Raw genomic sequence first — 25,239 nt, forward strand, 5'->3', positions numbered from 1 at the left:
AGCACAATATTGTTCATTCATAATAAAAATAAATGTTATTTAATTTTAAAGCACCAAATCATGATATTGAAGCGGTTTCTGAAGGATCACGTAACACTGAAGACTGGATTAATGGCTGCTCAAAATGTAGTTTTGCCATCTCAGAAATAAATTACATTTTAAAATATATTTCGCAATGATTTACTGTATTTTTGATCAAATAAATGCAGACTTGGTGAGCATAAGAGACTTTTTTAAAAACATAAATAAATGTTAAACGTTTGAACAGTAAGTGTATGTGTGTTTGTTTTTCAGTTAACCTTTTGCTCAAACACGGTGCAAGACTACAATCTGGCTTTAGTGCTGGATGTTCAAGGTGTTGGAGAGGAGGTTTTAGCTCTCCCAATCAAAGCTAGGTAATACACTTTCATCGGGGAAATAAAGTGGTCTTGCTGTTTTCCCTGCACAAAACTTATCTCTGATTGTTCCGGTAGATGTGTTGTGCCTGATGTGGTCCTCAAGAACCCAGATCTTCAGTTCCAGCACTGTTTCCTGGGTCATCCCTATGAGCAATCATTTGAGCTCATTAATGATAGTGACCTTCCTGCGTGCTATGGACTTCTGCCACAGGTGATTCCTCCCAATCAAGTAAAATTTATTGCGTTTCTATTGCAGCCCTTTCCAATTTTCTAGGTCAGACATTAGAGTATGTATTTTGATGTATTTTGATTTTCTAACATATGACACACGTTTCTGTTTGCAGCCATATGAGGAAGACCCTGCTCTTCTTTATTCCAGTCCTCACGCACGAGGGGTCATCCAACCGTATAGCACAGAACAGATTCCAGTAGTTCTTCAGGCCAAGACAGTGGGCAGCCTACAGGAAACAGCTCACATTGCTATACTAGGCCGTCAAGACCCACCATTGGTGAGTATATGTCTACGTATGACATTAAGGCAAGTGCATATTTTACACTAGCACTCAAAAGTTTGGGGCCGGTAAGATTTTTTTAATGTTTTTGAAAGAAGAAAAAAATGTAAGAAATAAAAAATGTACTCATGTTCAATTGAACCAAAGTCAATGGTTTGATACCCAGGGAGTGCATGATAAATGATAAAATGTATAACTTAAATGCAATATACAGTTTGTCGCTTTGGATAAAGCATTTTCCATATGCATAAATTACATCTCTTACCTCTTACCTCTTCTCTGTTAATAGATCTGTTATCAAAGCGGTTTCTGTCACAGTCTTCTATTTACGTTCTTTCGGTGGAACATCACAACATTTTCACAAAAAATCTTGATATGTGTAATCCTTTTCTCCATAGGAGCTCCTTCTGTCCTGTGTTGGCCAGGGACCTTCCGTATCTGTCAATGCTGCCAAGCTGAACTTTGGCTGCATTCCTGTGCTGACTGATGTCACAAGGACTTTGCAGCTGTCAAACGACTCCCCAATCCCAGCCAGATTCTTTGCTCAAATGGTGGGTTCTAATGCAACAGAAGGGATGAAAAGCTTTGGTACTGTTTCCCTTTGCCCTTGTAATGTCAGTGTCCTCACCTGATGCCTATTCTACTGTTTTCTTACTCTGGGTCCAATATCATGGTCTTTTCTCCATGCCATGTGAATGCTTTAGATTAGATTAGATAAGAGTTAGCGTAATACCCTCATACTGTATGCCTTTTATAAATCCTAATTTCTCCTAATTTCCATTTTTCGTTTTGGTCGCTCTTTATATTAAATAAGCTCCTTGATTCTCAGCACTGATAAATAAGCATTAGGCTTTGTTTAATTAATCCATGGAAGGATTGCATGCAACCACACACACATACACCAAGAGACTTGGACACATATATAGACAAACTCATTCAGATATTAAGGGCATCCTAGATTATGTGTCGACACTCATTGGTAAACTGATCCTGTCTTCTCCTCCAAGGCTGAGGACTTTTATAAGCCCAGAGTTTTTACTAAACATTTTCCAGCTTTAGTCGATCCTGAATTTCATTACAGGCGCTCGATAGTGTGGCTGAGTGCCAGGCAGATGCTGATAGCAGTGCGTCATGAATTGAAAATACTCACAACGCAGTCTTTCGCTTTTATGCGTCCATCTGTTCATGTAGTTTCTGATAAACAAGTATTGTGAGTTTTTCGGAAAGATATGTCTCTCCTGAGACTGACTTTTGGTTCCATTGTAAAGCTCTACAGCACGATGAAGTTTAAAGAAGGTGTTAAACCTTCTAATGCAGGTCTGATCTGATTATTGAAATTTCAGCTGGCTTGTACTTTACTTGATTCCTCTCTCAAGGAAAAATCGCCCCAACCTCGATCTAGCTCCCTATCGACCGGCTCGTCTCTCTGTCTTCCCCTCCTTTATCTCTCTCCCGCTTGCTTTGCCACTTCTCTTTCATATGAAGACTTACGGAGTGATCTATGTCTCCCTGCTGACCTCCTTTAGTCCGGCGCAGATCAAATGATAGGGCCCTCTCTCTAACCTCTACTTACTTGCTCAAAGGCGTTTCCTCCTTGCTGAATACTGAATTTGTAATTTTCTTCCTCCAAGGGCAGCCTATTGCTGGTGATGACTGTGTTGAAGCATAAGCCATTGGCAAACTTCTTTTGTAAATTTGATCTAAATGATCATGGTTATGCAACAATATGATATGAATATCAATATGTTATGAATTTCTTTGGAATTACAACATATTTCAAAGGGACCCTTATATAAAGTTTACCAAAACCCTTTACTACCTCTGATGATCAGATTCAGTGTATTTCTCCAGAATTATTCATGTGGCTCTGCTATGGCTCACAGTTGAGTGAATATGAGATATGAGTGTGGCTCCCCCTGATTGGCCTCTAACACACCGTCTGCCTCACAAACACACTTTGCCACACACAAATATATAGCTCCCGCGTGACTCAGAGGTCATATCAGTTTAAGGAGTTGGTTATGAAAAAGTCAGCTACCAATTCACTCATGAGGTGTTTGGACGATTTTCTGTAAAACTTGATTCTGATTGGACAATTGTGACCAAGTCAAAAAAAAAAAAAGTCTTATCTAATGACTACTGAATTGCAGCCGTGTATTAAGTGGGATAATGTACATTCTGATGATCTTAATGTCTTAGATTGTGCACACTCAAATGGGAAATACTTATCCTTCAATTTCTTCTCTACAGTCTGCTCACTTAGTTTTTCCCTATGAAGACTGTAAAAGGAGAGCATAATGGAAATGATGATAAATGTGCCAAAAGCTATACTCAGTCATCCTTAAGGCGAGACACGACAGGCAAAAACATTGATTTTTCATGCAGTGGTCAGTTTTGAGATTTTGGGCTAGTTTACTCCTTCAATATATGTTCTGTCAAGCTGCTATAAAGAAAACGTTGAAAATATACATTAAGATGTTTATTTTATTACATTTTGTTTACTTGCGGCGGTAAGTTTCTCCTGAATTTACCAAGAAGTTAGCATTCCAACGCGACATGCCGTGTTCCCGTCTTTTCTCAAAATGAGTTTTTTGTCATTCTCCAGTACAAACATCTCAGTCTATGTAGCACCTATGTACACCAAACTTTCCAGTTATACACTTAGCAGTATTTTGAAGATATTTTCACAGGGATTTGTTAATAAATTATTCCTTGTGTCTCGGCTTAAGATAAATAAAACGCTATTAATCAGAATCCCTTAACACACCAACACCCATTCTCTTTACTCAGTCAGAAAATCCCAATTAAAAGTTAATGTGCAGGACATCAATCATTTGGCCGCATTATGAAAACTGATTTGAATCCTCCGCCAACAGTTATGGAAAGCAGTGGTGCAAATTAAGCAGCTGGTGGGTTGCACTTTTGCATGCAAAGACAAGCTTGCACTTTTTTCACATTGGTTTATTTCTCGTTATGAGGAAATAATGAAAGTAGGGAGAAAAAGTAGGAGAGAAAGGAGGCGCTTAACATATGGGGTTTGAAAGAGGAAAAAACTGCTTATGCGTATCCTACATCCCAAATACCCTGTTGTATAAGCAGTAGAAGGTACTACAGTACATCATACTGTTAAAAAAAGTTTGTTCTATGTACTATACATATTGATGTACTACATCCACCATGTTATTACTGTCATATGGACTACAGTTGAGTCTGCCATTCATAAATCCTCTCCCATGGCCTCATGGGATTGATTGAATGCACACTCCTGAATCTTGGTGGAAGTAGTAGGTTATATGGGTACTTTTCACCTACTGTTTTTCGAATAGTTACTATGTATTCGAACATACTACTCTTTTGCCTGTTGTATATTTGCATAGAATTCGATTTCCGACGCAGTGGAAGTATTAGCCAGATATCAGACTCTTGGGTCAGTTATAGCACAAACAGTGTTCTTCTATCAGCCACTCATTATAAAACGGATACATAATTCCAATTCCTTTATACTATCACCAGTCTTTTCTACTCCCTTCAGATAAAGAGAATCCTGCTGGCAGCACAAGGCATATAGACACGCAAGCTGTATGTTTACACGTTATCACTACATAGCTGCTCATTTGAAACCTTGTTCAATTACAAGACTGAGATAAGATGTTGCTTAATGGTTGGCTTTTGAGTGGCAGTTACTTGTGTTGGAGCCAACCGGGAGGGAATGTTCATTAATATTTCTCATTACCCACTAGAAAACGTACCCACTGTGGGATCATTTCCCCTGGACATTACATAAGACAGAAGAATCAGTCCACACACATAAGGGAGTTTGTTTTTTGCTTGTGATTTTTTTTTTTTTTTTTTTCATGTGACTTGGACTATACAGTATATTGTACGTTGATGTTGATGTTGATGTATGAAGCTGATGTATGAAGGATGCTTTAGGTTGTCACAACTGTATATTAACCCATTTGATCCCAAAGTATTCCTAGCTAGGTGAGCATTTGTATTTTACTCATTGGATTGGCCAGTAAAATAAACACTTTAGAAAAGTTAGTGAAAGTAAGTGGTTATTCTTGGTCACATTTGTAACTGATAGAAGAGTATACTTAAAATTTGCTTAGTTGTTCATTAAGACCAAAGTTGCAAAATTATTAACACTACTGTTCAAAAATCTGGGATAAGATTTATTTTTGGAAATAAAGTAATTCTTGATAAACAAAGAAATGAAAATATCGAAAGTGGCAGAGTATACTTTTACATTGTACAAAAAAACAAAAAAATCTTTCAAATAAATGCTGTTCTTCTGAACTGATGAATTCCCCCCAAAAAAAGTATTGTTTCCACAAAAATATTAAGCAGCACAGCTTTTCAACATTGATAATAATAAGAAATGTTTCTTGATTTTAATAGGATCATCAACTCTGCCATCAAAGGAATAAATTACATTTTTAATATTCAAACAGAATTATATGAAAATATTACTAGCCCCAAACTTTTGGACGGTAGTGTATTTTATATATATAGCAAGATTTAAATGGGTGAGAGCATTGTGATTAATATGTCGTTTAAACATTATATGTATGGAATTATTAGAATGTTATTATCCTTTTTTGCTATGGTATGTTTAAAACTACACAATGGAATTAGAGATTTTGTGCTATAATGTGTATGTGAATGTTGATAGGTGAGGAACAGGTCTCACTGGCGTGTGGATCACAGTGAAGGGGAAATTCCTCCAAAGGAGAGTCTGGAATTGAAGTTGATAGCCCATCTGAACGACACCATGCCCTTCCAGGATGAACTGTTTCTGGAAATCCCGGACAGCCAAAATTTTAACATTCCTGTGTCGGCCAAAGGAAAGGGCACCACCATAGTCACTGACCGTCCATTGGCTCCTAGCCTGGATTTGGGAACCCACTTCAGGTAAAACAACGCCAATGTCTGTCCTTGAATTCTGCCATTTACAATAGTCCGCTATTCACAAAACTTCATGTTCAGTTAAATTATTAAATCTTCTGGTCTTCTAGTTCCGGCCCATGTCGGTATGCCTTCAGAATCACTAATCGAGGACGTCGCACTCACCGACTATTATGGACCACAGAGGGGTTTCCACAGTTTCACAACAGAGACGTTCTGTCACCTAACAAGTCTAGGAACAAAAAAAGCAAGAGCCTTCAAACTTCAGATCAAGGAGGCCCTGTCTTCAGCTTATCACCTGCACGTTTATTACTTCCTCCTGGCCACTCAACGGACATGCTGCTAGAGGGCTCCTCTGATGTCCCCAAGGTACCGATATCAGAACTTTTTCTTATGTGCATCAGCAATTAATCGTCTCTAACTGATAACTAGACTGCTTTCCTTGCAACAATTTCAAATATGTTGGCCAACAGCGGTTCCGACACAACCTGCTAAAGTTTGAATACTATGGTGATGAAGGTCCTGAAAGCCACACTTAATCCTCTTTTAGTGGAGACGCATGGAGCTGTGCATTGACTTCCTCTCTAGAGCATTACAGAGATGCATGCCTCCTTGAGTCCTTATTGATTTAATGGTAAATTAGAGATGAGAGAAAGTGAGAAGTGAATATAGGCCTGCCCTGCTGCGTCCCACGCTGGGCTGCTGCATTGCATAGCCATCAGTCGGTGTGCCGGGTCTCAAGCATCATAGAGAACGTGCAAGGCTTTTAGTTTTAGTGCAAGGCTGAGCTGGGTTTCTTAAAAATGTAACTTTCAAAGATGATTCACATCCATTCATAAATTGAGAATACAAAAAGATATATGTATGAATGTGTTTTTTAAATGTGTGTTTATGATTGCAGGTCGTTACGGAAAAACTTGTATGCTATGCTGTTGTCGGGCGTCAGTATGGGAAAGAGTGCATCATTACTGCAGACGTCACATGCCAATTCGTCTCCCCAGAAGTAAACTTCTCATCCAAACAAATCAGCTTCTATGTGGAAAAGGTTCGCAAAAATCTCTCTACCATCAAGGGCTACGATAGTCAGTGTTGGCTGTAATTCATCACCAAGTTATTAATTACTGTAATTTGATTAGAGAGAGTAATTAGTACAGTAAACGGATTACACTGTTGAAGATGTAATTAGTTACTAGTAATTCATTACTTTTTAGAGAGACTTATCCAACACTTACAGTTTAGAATTTTTACTTTAGTTGTTATTTCTGTTTTGTTTTCAATTTAGTTATTTTTTGGTTATTTTTTGAGGGGTGCCAAAGTTAATGCATTAACTGGTGTCATAAATGCATACGTCTAGTGTTATTTTGTCGCATTTTCATGTTTAATACAGGTGAGTTGTAAAGGTTTAAACTTTTATATAAATTTTTTTAAGTTTGGCTCTCATTTCCTCATCCTTGCAAAACCGCAACCACATTAACCCATTTCATAATATTAAAGGGATATTTAATATTAAGAAATATTTTCATTTTTCACCCATAAATGAAAAGACTGTCATCATTTATTCACCCTCATGTCATCTCAGACCTGTGTGACTTTCTTTTTTCAGGGGAACGTAAAAGAAGATATTCAGATTTTTTTTTTTTTTTCATACAGTGGAACCTAAACCGTCTCCAAAATTCAGTATCTTCTTTTGTGTTCTGGACTGACATTAGTGTGAGTAAATGATAAAAGAATGATCATTTTTGGGTGAACTATCCCTTTAATTACTCATATTGTCAATATTGTATTGTGTGTGTATGTTAAATGTCAGGTCCATTATCTGTGCTGAACATGTACCCTTTTATCAAATGTCCTCTCACTTTTTATGAAGCACAGAAAAAAATAGTCTGCAGTGTGTGGTTAGATTGAGGCAATTATCTGTTCTCTTGTAAAGGAATTAAGCCTAATTTATGAATGGTACAGAAGGGATATATATTGTCTGTTCATCCAATCAATCAATTTCGATCCATTTGTAAGTCACTTGACTGCATAAATACAAGATTGAGGCATGGACAAATGTTATGGTCTATTGAAATTGAAAATAGATTGCCGCCTCAAGTATTGACAGTAAAAACCATGCAGCTGTTATGTCCAACTCATTCAAATGAGCCGTCCAAATTTATTTCTCTTTTGCAAAATGATTGTAAGTGAGCTGAGATGACAAATTCATTTGAACCCCAGCTCACAGCTCAGCACTGATGCCCTGGCATCTCTGGCCCTCTTCTGTTTTTTAAAAAAAAGCTGTAGAATAAGCACAGTGAGCTCGGGAGGAACCATCATTATAATGAAAATGATTTTCTGTCTGCCTTATTTCACTTTTATTATCTCTGTTTCAACACACACACATTTGCACACACAACACCACCCGCCTTGTCAGATTCCTGTTCTCTCACATTTTTGCTGCAGCTATACATATTTTCATAAACTTCTTCACACACATCTTCTGACAGCTGTTTTCAGGCACCTTGTAAGTCTGTATCTTAGAACTAAAAATGCAAATTTATGTCTGTGGCATTCTTTTTATCTGACGCTGTCCCATTCGTCTGTGTTTTGACAGCCCGTGCTGCTAGATTTACTGAATGCTCCCTTAGTAGAGCTTGGAGGAATAAAGCAATTAAAGAGAGCGAGTAGGGAATGGGGGAGAAAGAGAGAGAGAGAGATGAGAGGAAATTGGATGATGAGGGAAAACTCAGACTGCAATAAAAGAGTGAATTTTGCCTTTTAAGTATTGGCATGGAAAAATAATTGATATTTGTCCTTGCAAGTTATATTTTGTCTAATAGCATTAATAATAACAACTGGTCTCAATATCACATCCTCACCACATATTATTAAAGTTTCAGAAATATTCTGTCTCCGTCCCTGTGCAAGTTTGTACTTTGTATGGTCACAGTAGATTTTGTGTATTGCCATTTTAAATATAAAGTACCGTTTAAAAGTTTGTGGTTGGTAAGATATTTGGTAAGATATAAATGTTTTCGAAAAAATCTCTTATGCACACCAAGGCTACATTAATTTGATTATAAAATACAGTATATACAGTAATATTGTGAAATGTTACAATTTAAAATATTTTTTTTCAATTTTAGTATTTCAGAAATGTAATTTATTCCTGCAAATATTCAAAGCTGAATTTTCAGCAGCCATTACTCCAGTCACATGATTCTTCAGAAATCATTAATATGCTGATTTGGTGCTCAAAAAACATTTCTTATTATTATCAATGTTGAAAAAAGTTGTGCAGCTTAATACAAAAGGATATTTGATAAATGTGTCCATGCTGAGTAAATGTATTAATTCTTAAAAAAAAAAAAAAAAAAAAGACCCCAAACTGAACGGTTGTATTTTGTGTTTTATTGCTTTTGTTTTATCTAATATAGTTCCAATATATTATATAAACTCCAATATATTTATGGAGTTTGTCTGACTCACAGGCTCCAGATGTGTCTCTGGTTCCGCTGTATCAGAGGCTGGTTCTAAAGAGTGTGTCCTCCTTGAACCTCTCTATGGAACTGACCCTGCGTGAGCCCTTTGGATTGTGTGATTATGACGGGGATGAACTGTTTACAACCTCAAAGGTAAACAGGTTAAGTATAGTTGCTGTTTGTTTACCAGTAATGGCAAGTGTAACTGCATTGTAGTGGGAAAATAAAAACCTTAAAATGGCATTTATTTTATTTTATCCTATTGTTGCACATTTATGCATGCAAGTGTGCAGGTTAGATTTTAATGCTTTCCATTACTTGACCCGTGCATCTGAAGTTTTGGTCTTTCAGGCGAAGTCTAATAGTTCTTCTCTTTCTGTAGAGTCTGGTGCTGGCAGTCGGAGCTCAGAAAGAGCTGTGGGTGCGTTTCAACCCCATGTATCGACAGGACCGTCTCACCCGTGTGGTTGAGGACGTGCTGGAGTTCTGCTACCATGGCCACCCTCAGCAGGAACAGGTGGTGCTGAGGGGTGAGGTTCATTTCCCTAATCTCAAGTTCTCCAGCACCACATTGGACTTTGGCTGCATTCTCAACAACACAAAATCCCGTCTCAAACTCACCATGACCAACTGCAGCCCACTCTGTGTTTCCTACCGATGGGCCTTCCTGGTAGACCGAAAGCAATGCCATATTGGGTAGGAACAACACAAACCTGAGTATCAAATAATAAATCTAAACTTAAAGGGATAGTTCACTTTGAAATTAAATTTTGGTATGTTTTAGCTTACCTCAAGGGCATCCAAGATGTAGGTGTCTTTTTTTCCGCAGTACTTTAAATTTTGATATTTTTAGGTCAAACCGTTCTTGTCTGTCAGTCATATAATGCAGGTCTATGGTCACCCCCTCAAAGAGCATGCACAGAGTCCAAATTAAAACAATTCCCCGTCGTCCAAATTAAACAATTCCCCATCGTAAGTACACATTGATGGCCTAAGACACGAAACGAGCGGTTTGTGTGAGAAAATGAACAGTGTTTATATCGTTGTTACCTCTTGAACACAGCCGCGTCCAAGTGATCTGAGGGCGCGGGCGGGTATAGATATATACACTAGATGTCGCCTTTGCTACTGCAGTTCATTGGAACGAAACCGTAGCCAAGGCGACATCTAGTGTATATATCTATACCTGCCCGCGCCCTCAGATCACATTTGGATGTGGTTGTGTTCAAGAGGTAACAACGATATAAATACTGTTCGTTTTCTCACACAAACCGCTCGTTTCGTGTCTTAGGCCATCAATGTGTACTTACGATGGGGAATCGTTTAATTTGGACGACGGGGAATTGTTTTAATTTGGACTCTGTGCATGCTCTTTGAGACAGTAACCATAGACCTGCATTAAATGACTGACAGACAAGAACGGTTTGACCTAAAAATATCAAAATTAAAACTACTGCGGAAAAAAAGACACCTACATCTTGGATGCCCTTGAGGTAAGCTAAAACATACCAAAATTTAATTTCAAAGTGAACTATCCCTTTAAAGGTGCTCTAAGCAATGTCAAACTAACCATAACTAAAATTGTTAGGGGCACAGGGACACCTCTCCAATGTAGTCCACTGCAGAAATGGGGATAGACTGTATGGACTTAAGCTGATATTTAGCAATTCAGAGGCTGCATAAGCGAATTCTTGAGAGAAATGTTCAAGGAGTATTGATTTTTCTGTTGACAAAAAAACAACAACATTAAATAAATAAATAAATTGGAGGGAATTAAACGAAAAGCCCCTAAAGATTAAGCAATCGATGCTTTATTTCAGCACTCAGATGTTAAAGACAGACAGATGTCCAGTCAAGCCTTCCAAGCCCTGAGAGGAAATGCAATAACTTTCTATAACTGAATAAACAGGTGATGATGTATGACAGACTGATGCAGCTGACAGCTCACACTTTACTGATGGGAGTGAATAGTGGAGAAGCATGTGATTAAATAATGGGTCATCAGCATTTACAGTCTCTGAGGTGTTCAAATGGAGCAACTTAGAATAGCTGTCAAACATTTGATCTGTGTTTTAAAACAGAGCATTCAGTGCCCTGTAGTGGAACCATTGCAGAAACTGAGTTAGTCTTTAGAGTCGAAACAGTGTTTAATTTCAATTAAAATTAAAATATTTAAATATTAAAAATTTGTTAGTCGTTATAGTCATAGTTTTTGTCTTTTAATGAAGTCATATTCTGTAATTATAGATGTAATTTTAATCCATTTTACTGACTAAAATACCATTAAATTTTAGTCATTGAAATTAAGTCATTAAAAAGCGCTAAACCAATTTTTCAGACAGTTTATATATTAAACATTTATTAACATTTAACACAAACATGTTAAAAATCATTTTTGATGTAAAACCTGATGTCCTAAAATAACATTGAGTTTACAGTTTTAAAACAATGTTGTGAATGTTTTTTAGTAATTCATCATCAGTGTGTTGTGAAGAGACTTACTGTACATTCTGATTAGCCAACCTGATCTCATGAACTATTTTACAAGGTAATGATTTCCTATGAATTTTTACGATGTGATTCGTATGGAAATATATGATTTTTTAGAAAAGTAATAAAGGTCTTCCCCTAAACCTAGCAATCAGTGGGGCATAAGCAGATCACTCAAAAACAAATGAATGAGCTACAAATTCACACAAATTATCCACCAGTTCTCCAAAATGTAAAACGGTTTGGATGACTTGTGCATTATCCGTTATTTTGTACAAATACGGTTGTAATATTATATATTTATGTTGTATATACAGCATTTATCTGATTAATCTCAAATATATAGGATGCATTAGGTCAAATTAATTCAATTTACCAGTTATACTTCACTGTTCAGATTCAACTGTACAAGCGGGACAATTCTTGACATTGTTGTGTCGTATGATTATTATTTGAAATAAGCCAATAATAAAAAACATACTAGTGAATTGTTAATATCTTGCGGTTAATTTTTTTGTGCTATATTTGACTGCATGTTTTAATTAACATTTAATTATTGCAACAGTGTGCGTTTTTCATCTCGTCTTATAGGTCCGTATATTTAAAGGGTAACTCTCGCCAAAATGCAACCTAGGGTCTTTTTGTTAATCTACCCGAGGCGAACTTTCGTTTAAAAGCATAATTAGAATAGAAATGCCACTTTTAAGTTTGACCGTATTTATGTTTTCGGTGAAATTACCTTTTGAATAGGAGTGCTTGGGGCACTTCTATGATAGCATCAAAAATCGATATTTTTAAAACACTAAGAAGGCTTGACACAACATGAAACTTTGCTCGAAGTATCACCAGGGGCTATTATATATCGACTATTTTTGACTATCAAAATGCTGGCAGACAGAAACAACAACAGCTACATTGAGTTGTTCAAAATCTTTCTTTTTAGTAAACTCTGTGTACACAAACAATGTTCTCAATGCTCGAGTTCATGTGTAGAGCCCCTGGTGATACTTCGAGCAATGTTTCATGTTGTGTCGAGCCTTCTTAGTGTTTTAAAAATAGAGATTTTTGATGCTATCATATTTACTCCCATTCAAAAGACCGAAAGCGAAAATACGGTCAAACTTAAAAGTAGCGTTTCCATTCTAATTATGCTTTTAAATGAAAGTTTGCCTGTGGTAGATTAACAAAAAGACCCTTGGTTGCATTTTGGCAAGAGTTACCCTTTAACACACTTCCAGCTTCACACACATACTCATGGTCTCCTGGTTGGAAAATAAAATAGTTTACACAACGCTTCATTTTAAATCTCAGCTGTTGATAGCTGTGGGTTGAGTTTTTATAGTTTTAAATTGTTGTAGTGGCTGCCATGTCCTGCGTCGGATTAATCGATATATCCTCCGTGGGGCTGCAGTGCAAGCCAGTGAAGATTAATCACTTTCCACACTACTATTCGCTAACCCACCTCGTGCATGATCCAATAAGACTATGACCTTTCCTATCATTATCGCAGGGTTTTTAGCATGCATTGTCCAGCCTGCTAATTAAAAGCCTATCAGTAACTAAACCAAGAGCAAAGCCGCTATTATTGGACCACTTGGCTGATCCATTCGGGCTCCTGGCACATGGTGGATTTCTTGCTGATGGACAGTTTCTTGTGGTGTCTGCGGCTGATATAAGACTGATTACTTTTTTCCTTCTTTTCTGGTAGGTTTTTTAACGAGACGAGCCAGGGGACTAAAGGAGACGCTGGAGGGAAAAGAAAGGAGAGTGGGGAGGCGCAGAGGGAGCTGTTAGAGCAGAGAGAAGCTGACGGCAAGATGGACCCAAACAGGTCTGAGAACAGATTCTGTGTGATACTAGAGGCTGACAACTCCCTGAAGCCTCTCCGATAATAAGCAGGAATTATGAGGATACATATAAAGGGGGATGTTTACCCGAATCTCATCATGTTAGCAGACCTTTGAGTATTACCTCAGCTCCTCTCTGGTTCTCCAAGTTGATAATGAGAGAACGAAGCGTAGCCTCCTACAGAATCATTAGATTGCTCAAGAGCACCCATCACGTACGCACTCATATCGTGAAGGGCAGGTAAAAGTGAGACGCTATCTGTGCATTTGTTTAGCGTAGCGAGTGTTTCTGGCAGCACATGTCTCTTGAGAGACTTCAGCCTTTGAGAACACCTGCACCAGACTTCCCTTCACTGCGTTGGTATCTGAAACGCTCTCAGCACTGTCATTTGTTCTATGCCCTCAGCCTGGTTCTAGAGATGTTGTTGAACACGCACACATTTTAAATCAAATACCATTCAAGCACAAAAGTTGTACATTTTCAGATGGATTTTAGAAGGGGTTTTTTTTCTAGATATGACTGGTGTTTTTAATTTCCAGGGGTCCTGTGGAGCTTATTCATTATCTGTACTAAGCAATCGCCTCCGGGTTTATCAAAAAAATTGAAGTTACATCTTTTGATTAACAGTGCCCCCTGCTGACTCCATTTATAATGACACCCACTGTCCCAGCCTGCTCAGCTTCAATACAACCTTCCATCTGAAATTTTTTTACAAGATTTTTGATTGGCTTTATTTCTGAAAGCAAAATATTATGACGCATTGATTCCATCAACACTTATTCTGAATGAGGCACTTAGTCTATTCTTTTCTCTTTCTTCAGAGCCTGAGATTTTCTGTGTTAACTTTTGATAAATTACACCTGTTAAATTATTTAATGCTTTCTGTAATTAACGGCCATCTTGACTCAATTTAGTTTCCGCCTGACCCTTAAGGCGGAACAAGAACGTGAAGTTAGAGAGATGGAGATCTAATGATTGGTGAAAACCACAAATAATGTGTCATTGTTTATATTTTTGCAGGGAGACTGGTGTAATCATGCCTCAATTGGAAGAGGATGAATTGCATCATGGTAGTGGACAAGAGCAGAATAGGACCTACTCAACACGGCCAGTGAGCACAGAGCTGGAAAGCAAACCAATCAATCTCACAGCCAATGGGCATCCAAGTGTGAGTGTGAAAGAGGTCCGTATAACCTTGCATTCGTCCCAATATGTTGATATATTCTCTAAAAGTATTATACATTTTGAAGCTGCTATTTTTCATTCTCATCTATTTCATAGGTGTTTGATATCTCCTCACTGTATGGGGAACTACAGCCTGGTGACACCAAGCTGGTGACCTTCTCATTTCTTGGTCACGCTGACATCAACACGCATGTGTTGGCATTGTGTGAGGTGGAAGGAGGGCCCACCTATGAGATCACACTCAAGGGTCAGGCTTCTTTTGTTTCATACACACTGGACACAAATGACATTGACTTTGGTTTACAGGTAACTTCACACTTTCAATAAAATGGCAATATGATTAATTCAGCAGCAATCTGTATAGATGAAAGGGTTTTGTTGTTTTTCCTCCCTATATTCATAGTTGTTTGACCATGTAGCTGAAGCAGAGCTCATTTTGAAGAACACAGGGAAAGTCGGATTTGATTTCTCTTCTCTAACTGGAGAACCAGGACTCTTTCTTGAGCAACTGTTACCTGGTCAGCCTCTCATCATTCCCAGCAAGGTGAGATGTTCTTCATGTTTTAAAACACTGATAACTTTTCTTCCTATCAAATTTGTGGCCCAAGTGCATCATGTGTCATCATGGTTGTGTTTCTTCTGAAGGGTCACCTAGAGCCGTATGCAGAAATGAGGCTCAGTGTATACTACCTTCCAGGAATTCCAGAAGTCTTTCACAAGACCTTTCAGTTGCAAGTGGCCTTTTATGAGACTGAAGTCATTACTGTAAGAGGAGAGGGTATTTTCCCTCGACTGTGTCTGGACCTTCCTAGAGACCTGAGTAAGTTGCTGTCGGTCATACACTTCTTTTCAAAAGTTTGGGGTCAGTAAGCTTTTTATTTTTAAAGGAAATTAATACTTTTATTTAGGAAAGATACATTAAATTGATCACAAGTCACTATGAAGAAATTTTATAATTTTACAAAACGCTTTCTATTTCAAATAAATTTTGCTCTTCTAAACTTTTCAACTTTTTAGAATCCTAAAAAAGTATCATTGTTTCCACAAAAAGATTATCAGCACAATATTTTCAACATTGACAACAAGAAATGTTTCTTGAGTACCAAATCAGCATATTAGGATGATTTCTAAAGGATCGTGTGACACTGAAGACTGAAGTAATGATGCTGAAAATTCAGCTTTGTCGTCACAAGAATAAATAGCATTTAAATTATATAAATATAGATAACAGTTTTACTGTGTTTTTGATCAAATAAATGCAGCATTGGTGAGTATAAGAGATTAAAAAAAGATAAATTAAAAAAGCATTAAAAAAAATCTGAGATCTGAACAAACGTCTAACTAACACAAAGTATTTAATTTTGTGCTATGAACCTCAAATTGTGTGGCTTGTTGAGGACAAGTGTGCTCTCAGGAAAGGTTCGCACAAAACGTGTTATTTGCCAAGTCAGACACCACGTCTTCATATGATTGAATTAATCGAACCTTATAAATGAATGAGCCATTCTGAGGCCAACAGAGCATCACAAAATTGTCGGACACATTGCAGATTTCTTCCAGGATGTTTTAAATTCCTGAATATGGTCCAACTTTCACTCTCATCAAATACAATTGAAAGGAGGCCAGCCCTGCGTCCTGGCTCGCCTAACCTTTAATCAAACAGTCGCACCATGCCAGCTTGCAGACTGACATAATGGTCTTGACCTTGGACTAGCTTAGCCCCTGCGCTAGAACTGTTCAAACCCTTTTTTTTGCCTGATATGCAGCCAGCCAGAAGGAATGCTATTTATCTTAGAAACAAGCAGTTTTGCTCTCAGTGGGAACTGAGGTCTTGTGGTTATAGAGCAAATAGTGCAACTATTATTGAGGATATTGACTCTCCGATTACCTATTGATCGGATTCTTTGTTTTACTAACACAGGCAGTTTGTACTAAAGAGAGAAGAAATAGCAGACTTTGTTGAGCAAGAGATATTTTTACATCATAAGGTCAATACTTCGACATTAGCCGAAGTCACACTATAAGGCCTATAATAAGAGATTGTTGAATTTGTAATAGCAATTTGTAAGATGATTTGATTTTGAACTAAACCATTTGAATGTTTTACTGTTGCTTTTTCTTTAAAGATTCCTAAATCATAGGTACTAATGATTGACTGTACTAAATCATAAAAATACCATGATTTGTTTGCAGAGATTTAGGAAACATGCTTGTTCAAACACTTGTTTCTCTGAAAAACAGTGCTAGAGTGTCCTCAATCTGACAAGTGCCAAGTTTGAGTAAGAGGGTGCGGGAAAAACAACTCTCTAAACAAAATTGGTAATAGGTCTATTATGTGTGAAAGCAATTCAGCATTTGCATTACCTACAGTGAGGAAAATAAGTATTTGAACACCCTGCTATTTTGCAAGTTCTCCCACTTAGAAATCATGGAGGGGTCTGAAATTGTCATCGTAGGTGCATGTCCACTGTGAGAGACATAATCTAAAAAAAAAATCCAGAAATCACAATGTATGATTTTTTAACTATTTATTTGTATGATACAGCTGCAAATAAGTATTTGAACACCTGAGAAAATCAATGTTAATATTTGGTACAGTAGCCTTTATTTGCAATTACAGAGGTCAAACGTTTCCTGTAGTTTTTCACCAGGTTTGCACACACTGCAGGAGGGATTTTGGCCCACTCCTCCACACAGATCTTCTCTAGATCAGTCAGGTTTCTGGGCTGTCGCTGAGAAACACGGAGTTTGAGCTCCCTCCAAAGATTCTCTATTGGGTTTAGGTCTGGAGACTGGCTAGGCCACGCCAGAACCTTGATATGCTTCTTACAGAGCCACTCCTTGGTTATCCTGGCTGTGTGCTTCGGGTCATTGTCATGTTGGAAGACCCAGCCTGGACCCATCTTCAATGCTCTAACTGAGGGAAGGAGGTTGTTCCCCAAAATCTCGCAATACATGGCCCCGGTCATCCTCTCCTTAATACAGTGCAGTCGCCCTGTCCCATGTGCAGAACCCCCCCCCCCCCCAAAAGTTCTATTTTGGTCTCATCTGACCACATGACTTTCTCCCATGACTCCTCTGGATCATCCAAATGGTCATTGGCAAACTTAAGACGTGCCTTGACATGTGCTGGTTTAAGCAGGGGAACCTTCCGTGCCATGCATGATTTCAAACCATGACGTCTTAGTGTATTACCAACAGTAACCTTGGAAACGGTGGTCCCAGCTCTTTTCAGGTCATTGACCAGCTCCTCCCGTGTAGTTCTGGGCTGATTTCTCACCTTTCTTAGGATCATTGAGACCCCACGAGGTGAGATCTTGCATGGAGCCCCAGTCCGAGGGAGATTGACAGTCATGTTTAGCTTCTTCCATTTTCTAATGATTGCTCCAACAGTGGACCTTTTTTCACCAAGCTGCTTGGCAATTTCCCCGTAGCCCTTTCCAGCCTTGTGGAGGTGTACAATTTTGTCTCTAGTGTCTTTGGACAGCTCTTTGGTCTTGGCCATGTTAGTAGTTGGATTCTTACTGATTGTATGGGGTGGACAGGTGTCTTAATGCAGCTAACGACCTCAAACAGGTGCATCTAATTTTAGGGGTGCAGCGGATCAAAAAACTCACGGTTCGGATCGTTTCTCGGATCAGAGTCACGGATCGGATCATTTTTCGGATCAGCAAAAAAAATATTTTTTTTTGTTTATTAACACTTTTAAATTATTAAAATAAAATATATAAAATCAACTTAAAGTGCACAAGGCATAATATCTTCTTTTTAACATAATTAATGAAAAACAACTTAAAGTGCAACATTCCTTTAAACATGGACCAATGCTTGATGTGTTTCCACTGTCATATAGGGCTGTTAAACATGCTCAAAAATATTCCCTCTAAAAAAACACATATTCGAACTATTCAAACATCTGGTTGTGCATTTTGTCAATGATGCGCATTATGTCAATAACAGGACAAATTAATACAAAAGAGACATAACTACTTGTATAGATAGTTTATTTAAGTTTAAACATATTTGACAACGTATTACCTACACAAAATCAAGTAAATCAACTAATGGCCAAGACCACAGACCTCTTTCTCTCTCTCGCCCTCACCCATGCTGCGTTCACACCAAACGCGAATAGAGCGTCTGACGCGAGTGATTTCAAAGTTAAGTCAATGTAAAGACGTGTTTACGCGCGTCTGGAGATCTTGTGGCGCGAATGAGGCGTCACACTCTACACTTCCTACACTTTAGTAATGTTTCTGTTTAACGTTAAATAAAATGACCTGTCCCTGATCCCTCAGGCAACGCGCCCACTCACAAAGCAGACAGCCGCGGCTCTGCTACCGCGGGCGTTTTTCCACATTCGAATATTAATTTTCACCTTCGATATTCTGTTTTTTAAAACTATTCGAATATATATTCGAATTTAGAATATTCGTTGACAGCCCTACTGTCATATGGCTTTCTTGTGCCACGGTGCCTACACACCGTCACGGTTTTATCCACTATCCTCTTTCCTTCATCATTATAGTTGACAGGGAAGCCAAAATGCTCCCATACAGGGGAATTAGATGATGCGGGGCGTTCAAGCTCCTCCGTTCCTCCGCTCGCCATGACCACGCTGTGTGTGGACTGAACATGCGCACAACTTTCTTTTTTTTTCATAAATCAATCCGCGGATCACGTGTGTGCCGAACCGAAGATATTGATCCGAACGGATCACGGATCAATGATGATCCGTTGCACCACTATCTAATTAAGGATAATAAATGGAGTGGAGGTGGACATTTTAAAGGCAGACTAACAGGTCTTTGAGGGTCAGAATTCTAGCTGATAGACAGGTGTTCAAATACTTATTTGCAGCTGTATCATACAAATAAATAGTTAAAAAATCATATATTGTGATTTCTGGATTTTTTTTTTTAGATTATGTCTCTCACAGTGGACATGCACCTACGATGACAATTTCAGACCCCTCCATGATTTTCAAGTGGGAGAACTTGCAAAATAGCAGGGTGTTCAATTACTTATTTTCCTCACTGTATCTTTGAAATTCCTGCAAACATTGTGCATCCTGTTCAAATTGACAAAATTACAGACATCCAAAGTAATACATTTGTGTACACACATGTTCTGAAATGAAATCTCATTTGAATAGGGCTTTCGGAAGAGGCTATGAAACCTTATTAAGGTGTTTTCTGTTCACTGGCTAGATGCAGAGATATACGGTTCTTTGCTAGAGGAGGCAAAAGACTCGGTGGAGAATGAGAAATTAAGGGAAGGGGTGTTGAGCAGGCCTGTCACAGTAAAGGAGGAGATGCCACCTGAAGACGACTACATTCACACTGTGAGTGTCTGTGATAATTTGACATTCCTCTTCCTAGCTTACCCATAAATTACTTGTGTAATCTGTTAAACTCCCATTAGAATAGCCATCATTACATTTGTATGTATATATTTGTGTGTGGTACTATAAATACTGTCCTTATACGTGTGCCGTAGTATGATGCCCTGCTGCAGATGGAGTTAGAACGACTCCTTGTGAAGGAAAATGCCATGGCTGTTCAGAAACAGCACCAAGTCACTGATCTAAGAGCAACTGGGTCCCCGAACAACTGGCTCAAGAAGCTGTGCAAGTAAGTCTATTCATGTAGAAGCCTTTCATTTTTTACAAGTGATCAATGCGTGTGTCTGATAGACCTTCTCTTTAGGTTAATCTTGCCTGAGTACACACTGAACTTTGGGTATGTCATCAATGGCAGCATCGTGACCCACATTGTCAAAATAACCAACACTTGTCCAGTGGCTGTATCTTTCAGAGCTGACAAAGGCTCATTGGCAGGCACAGGTTGGTCCAAACCGCAGAATGTTCAATTGATTTAAAATAACCAGGGATTATTGTTCTGGACATCATCCATTTCAGTGAAACAGATGTTTGAGTAGGTGTCAATCTTTGTGATGTGTTTAGATTCTTCATGAAGCTTGTGGCTTGATTCAAATTGAGCTTTTTCTATGAGTGTTACTATTCCAGTATGTTAGTATCGGCAAAGCCTAAAACAGAATTGTTCATTATAGCTTTATTGAGGATCCACTGCATTATATTCATTCTTTTTTTCTCTCACAGGGTTTAGTACAGAATTGGACAGGGTGAAGAATTTGCCCTTCTGTGAGACAGAGACGTTTGAAGTGAAGTTTGATACCCGTGAGGCCAATCTGGGAAAGATCAATGCAGTTATGCCCATACAGGTTTGATGAAAGCAACATTAAATATCTGAGACAAGCAAAGAAGTACAGGATGAAGATAAAATATTGACTTTTCATGCCATCATAATCATTCACTCATACAGACTTGTGCAGAAAAATCTAATACAAATAAATGTTATGACAAAATAAATAAATATAAATTTTCATTTAACAAATGGAAGTAGAATCTTAAAATTTGTTACATTTTTATTCAACTTCTCATGTATTATTATGCTGATAATATAAAATATTTGTAATAAAAATGTATTCAATTAGCTACAATTTATCAGTGAATTTGATACATTTTGCATATTGTTTGTACAGTACACACCGCTATGTGTATTGTACATTATAGCCCCTTTGTTGATTTTCTGTGTCACTAATTCCTGTGTGTTTGACAGGTGACTAAGGGACCCCAAGTGCAGGTGTGTTTATGTGCAGAGGTCACCATGTCCTCCCTCACAGTGTCAACAGACACACTGCAGTTCGACACCATCCAGTGTGGCCTGTGCCAGGTGATCACGGTCCAGCTGTACAATAACGGGCTAGTGCCCTGTGAGTGGAGTATCAGACAGGAGGAACGGCCAAAGAAGGTACAAGCCTTTTACACTACAAGCAAAGGGCCAAAGTATTTTTTTTTCTTTTGAATAATATGCACTATTTATTCACAGAATGAATATGATCATGTATTGAAAAAGTAAATAGGAGTCCGTTTTGATTTAATGCTGGGTCTGAGGTTCATTTCCATCATTATTAGCTGGTTTAGTAATGAATTATATATATCTACTGGATATTAAAGCATGTTGGCCGTAGGGCTGAGATTCATTTGTCTTTATGGCATGTTTGCTGCTTCTAGTTTTAGATCAGGCTGCACTATGAGGTTTACTTCAGTGCTCTTACCATTTGTTGTTATAATGTTTTTTCCTCGGATAAAATATCTAGTTTTTGTTTTGATTAAATAAGTGGAAATTTATCCCAGATATTTTGTTTTCTGTTTTGGTTTTGTGATTAGATTGACAAAAACACCCCAGTGCACCTCAGATGGCAGGCTCTGCTGAAACAGCGACCTCCTCCTGTTGTCTTTGAGTTATTACCCTCTGATGGCACACTCTATCCTGGTGACAGAACCAACATGCAGGTCAAATTCAGCCCAGCAGAGGGGGTAAAGTCAACCACAGACACTAGATACTGTATACTTACACAATTATTAGTTTTTCATATACACTACTGGTCAAAATTTTGGGAACAGTAAGATTTTTTTGTAAAGATATTGATACATTTATTCAGCAAGTGTGCTATAAATTGATCAAAAGTTACAGTGAAGCAAAATGTTATAAGAAAAATGTTAGAATGTTACAAAAGATTTCAAATTGATGCTGTTCTTTAGAAATTTCTATTCATAAAAGTTTCCACAAATACAGGGTGGGCCATTTATATGGATACACCGTAATAACATGGGAATGGTTGGTGATATTAAAGTCCTGTTTGTGGCACATTAGTATATGTGAGGGGGCAAACTCCTCAAGATGGGTGGTGACCATTACATATACTAATGTGCCACAAACAGGACCATCATTAATATCACCAACCATTCCCATGTTATTACGGTGTATCCATATAAATGGCCCACCCTGTATATTAAGCAGCACAACTGTTTTCAACATGGATAACAACAATAAATGTTTCTGAATGATTTCTGAAGGATCATGTGACACTGAAGACTGGAGTAATGGCTGTCTGAAAATTTAGCTTGGCAGTCACAGGAAAAAAAATACAATTAAAATAACAAACAGTTGTTTTAAATTATATCAATATTTCACAGCATTGCTGTTTTTTTTTTTACTGTATTTTTTATCAAATAAACGCAGCCTTGGTGATCATTTTTTTAAAAAACATGAAAAAATCATATCAACCCTAAACTGTTGTAGTATAAAGTAGTATAAATAGTGATGAATGGGACTTTCTAATGTTTTCTTCAGTTTAAGAGTCAATCTAACTATATTTTAGCCAAATACACTTTATATTTAAAATACTTAAAGTGACAAAGAACATTATCATATTTCTAACACATCAGTTTACCATGAATTTTATTCCTTAAATCAGGATGAAGCCACCTCTATTGAGTGCCGTAATATCATGACTTAGTTATGAATAATTCCAATATATTGTTGTGTTGCCTGCAGTTGATATGCAGGCCAGCTGTATGTTTTTATTCATAAGCTTGATTGCTTCCTCTTTTCTTATGTGTTCCCTTCAGAGGACGTACAGTCAGAGACTAGTGATAACAGTGGCTGAGAGCACTCAGAAGATCCTGCTGCTGGCCCAAGGACAAGGAGAAGAGCCTCAGGAGTTTTCCTCCTCAGAACTAGATATGGCATCCATCCTACCCTAAAAATCCATTTCAGTCATGAAACTCTAGAGTCTAGAAGGTGCAGGCTGATTGGTCCTTTAAATGCAGTCTGCAAGGAATCACATTATTACTGCATGGCACAAGCTGATTGGCCTCTGCTGATCCTGCAGCCAATGAGATTGCTTGCTCAACATTAAAATAGTCTGATTCATTGTTTGCATTGTTTGTTTCCTCTGAAATTAACATTACCATTTAATTTTTTATAATTATTTCCAAAAATACATTATCTGAGCTATGCTATTAATTACTTCATTTATATATGAGATTTAAATATTTATTTCTCCCAAAGAATCTTATTTCTCAACTATGACTTTAGGGGTTCCGGTGACATGGCGGCAGCTTGATTGAGTTCACTCATACCTCCCCCGAAATTAACTCTGTACTTCGTCTATCTTACATTTAAAGAAGAAAATATGATTGGCAGTAAAAATTGAGGTATGAACCTCCGCTCTGGAACGCATATGGAGTTTAATAAGCATCAGTCAAAGAAGAAAACTGCAAATAGACAAACTGCTGGAGACGCAAACAGCATGGCTGACTTAAGTGAAATGCACAAACTGTTTGGCGAGTTAAAAGATTCTTTAAGCAATGAGTTCAAAGGACTAAAAGATGAATTGAAAGAGTTTCGTCAAGAGACTGAGCGTGATATAAGAATGATTATGCAACAAACAGCTGATTTGAACCAAAAGCTGGACGCGACAATAACGTAGCTGGAAAGAGTGAAGGAAGGGAGTGACATCATGTCATTTCTCGATCAGCTGATTGGAAAAGAACTTGAGAAAAAAAAAAAAAAAAAAAAAAAAAAGTCTTCTTGGATACGCAGTGATAATGTTGCTTTGAGGTTGAATAAGCTTATTTAGCAGCGGCGGTTTCTTCATTAGGGCGATCGGGCGACGCACCACTAAAGTGTGAAAGGGACTTTTTCAATCACTATCTCATTCAACCACAGAGTTACGCTAGCAGTCACTCACTGTTGTTCTGCCTCTGGATATAGTCCAATCAGCGCCGAGTCACGTTCTGTGGAGTACCGCCTCTTTTTGGGCGATTTCACTCTGGCTGAGAATCGCCCAGAGTCTTCCCATAGACTTACATTCAAAGATTTTTTTTTTCGAACTGCAGGCACTGCAATGCATTCTCTATGGGTTCCGGGAGGGCTATGCCAGAAAGCGATTGTTTGGTTATTGTAGGAATTACTATGAATGGGGGAGGGGGCACTTCACAAGCTGCTTCAGGGTAGCCTAAACAAACGTGGTTACATTGACCCTAACTCTTGTTTCATCTTGCGAAATACATGAAATCTCTATATCAGACCATGCAATGGTCTCCTTGGAAATCACCTTAAATAAAGCTCACAAATCTAAAACGTGGAGATTTAACAACCTTAGAAGATGAAATGTTTTGTAAGAAAATGAGAGAGTGGATTGAAGACTTTAATACCTATAATTTATCACCTGAAATAGCCCCATCCATACTTTGGGATGCAGAAAAAGCTACTTTAAGAGGACACATTATATCATACTCCTCTTATAAAAATAAAGAAAGAAAACCAATTACTAATGGTCTAAAGGAAGAACTGTTATTTAGAGAAGCGTTACACAAACAAGATCAATCTGAAGAAAATTGGAACAAATTAGTTATAGCTAGAGCAAATTGGAACTGGAGCAAATTGGAACAAAAAATATGTATTTGAAACAAAAGATGCATGAATTTGGGAACAGACCAGGTAAACTTGGCATATTATTTAAAAAAGGAACAAGCTAAGATAACTATAATGAAGTAACATACGA

The 25,239-nt window shown here is 37.9% G+C and overlaps 1 protein-coding gene across 2 annotated transcripts in view; it reads left to right on the forward strand.

The window, feature by feature from the left end:
- LOC308694598 (hydrocephalus-inducing protein homolog) overlaps positions 1-23,608 on the forward strand; it is a 50,994-nt gene extending 27,386 nt beyond the window's left edge. For both annotated transcript variants that reach the window (XM_081372202.1, XM_081372203.1), the window contains exons 13-33: positions 295-395; positions 474-609; positions 743-907; positions 1,309-1,461; positions 5,586-5,824; positions 5,929-6,187; positions 6,720-6,863; positions 9,289-9,432; positions 9,662-9,975; positions 13,478-13,600; positions 14,638-14,800; positions 14,899-15,108; positions 15,206-15,346; positions 15,448-15,622; positions 20,013-20,146; positions 20,302-20,435; positions 20,511-20,647; positions 20,924-21,045; positions 21,444-21,635; positions 22,055-22,204; positions 23,300-23,608. In XM_081372202.1, the coding sequence (XP_081228328.1) occupies positions 295-395; positions 474-609; positions 743-907; positions 1,309-1,461; positions 5,586-5,824; positions 5,929-6,187; positions 6,720-6,863; positions 9,289-9,432; positions 9,662-9,975; positions 13,478-13,600; positions 14,638-14,800; positions 14,899-15,108; positions 15,206-15,346; positions 15,448-15,622; positions 20,013-20,146; positions 20,302-20,435; positions 20,511-20,647; positions 20,924-21,045; positions 21,444-21,635; positions 22,055-22,204; positions 23,300-23,434 (3,471 nt within the window). In that variant the 3' untranslated portion in view covers positions 23,435-23,608. The remainder of the gene's footprint in view (positions 1-294; positions 396-473; positions 610-742; positions 908-1,308; positions 1,462-5,585; positions 5,825-5,928; positions 6,188-6,719; positions 6,864-9,288; positions 9,433-9,661; positions 9,976-13,477; positions 13,601-14,637; positions 14,801-14,898; positions 15,109-15,205; positions 15,347-15,447; positions 15,623-20,012; positions 20,147-20,301; positions 20,436-20,510; positions 20,648-20,923; positions 21,046-21,443; positions 21,636-22,054; positions 22,205-23,299) is intronic.
- The last annotated feature ends 1,631 nt before the right edge of the window (positions 23,609-25,239 follow it).

Source organism: Scardinius erythrophthalmus (assembly GCF_964197995.2).
Source record: "Scardinius erythrophthalmus genome assembly, chromosome: 8".
In the NCBI taxonomy this organism is placed as follows: Eukaryota; Metazoa; Chordata; class Actinopteri; order Cypriniformes; family Leuciscidae; genus Scardinius; species Scardinius erythrophthalmus.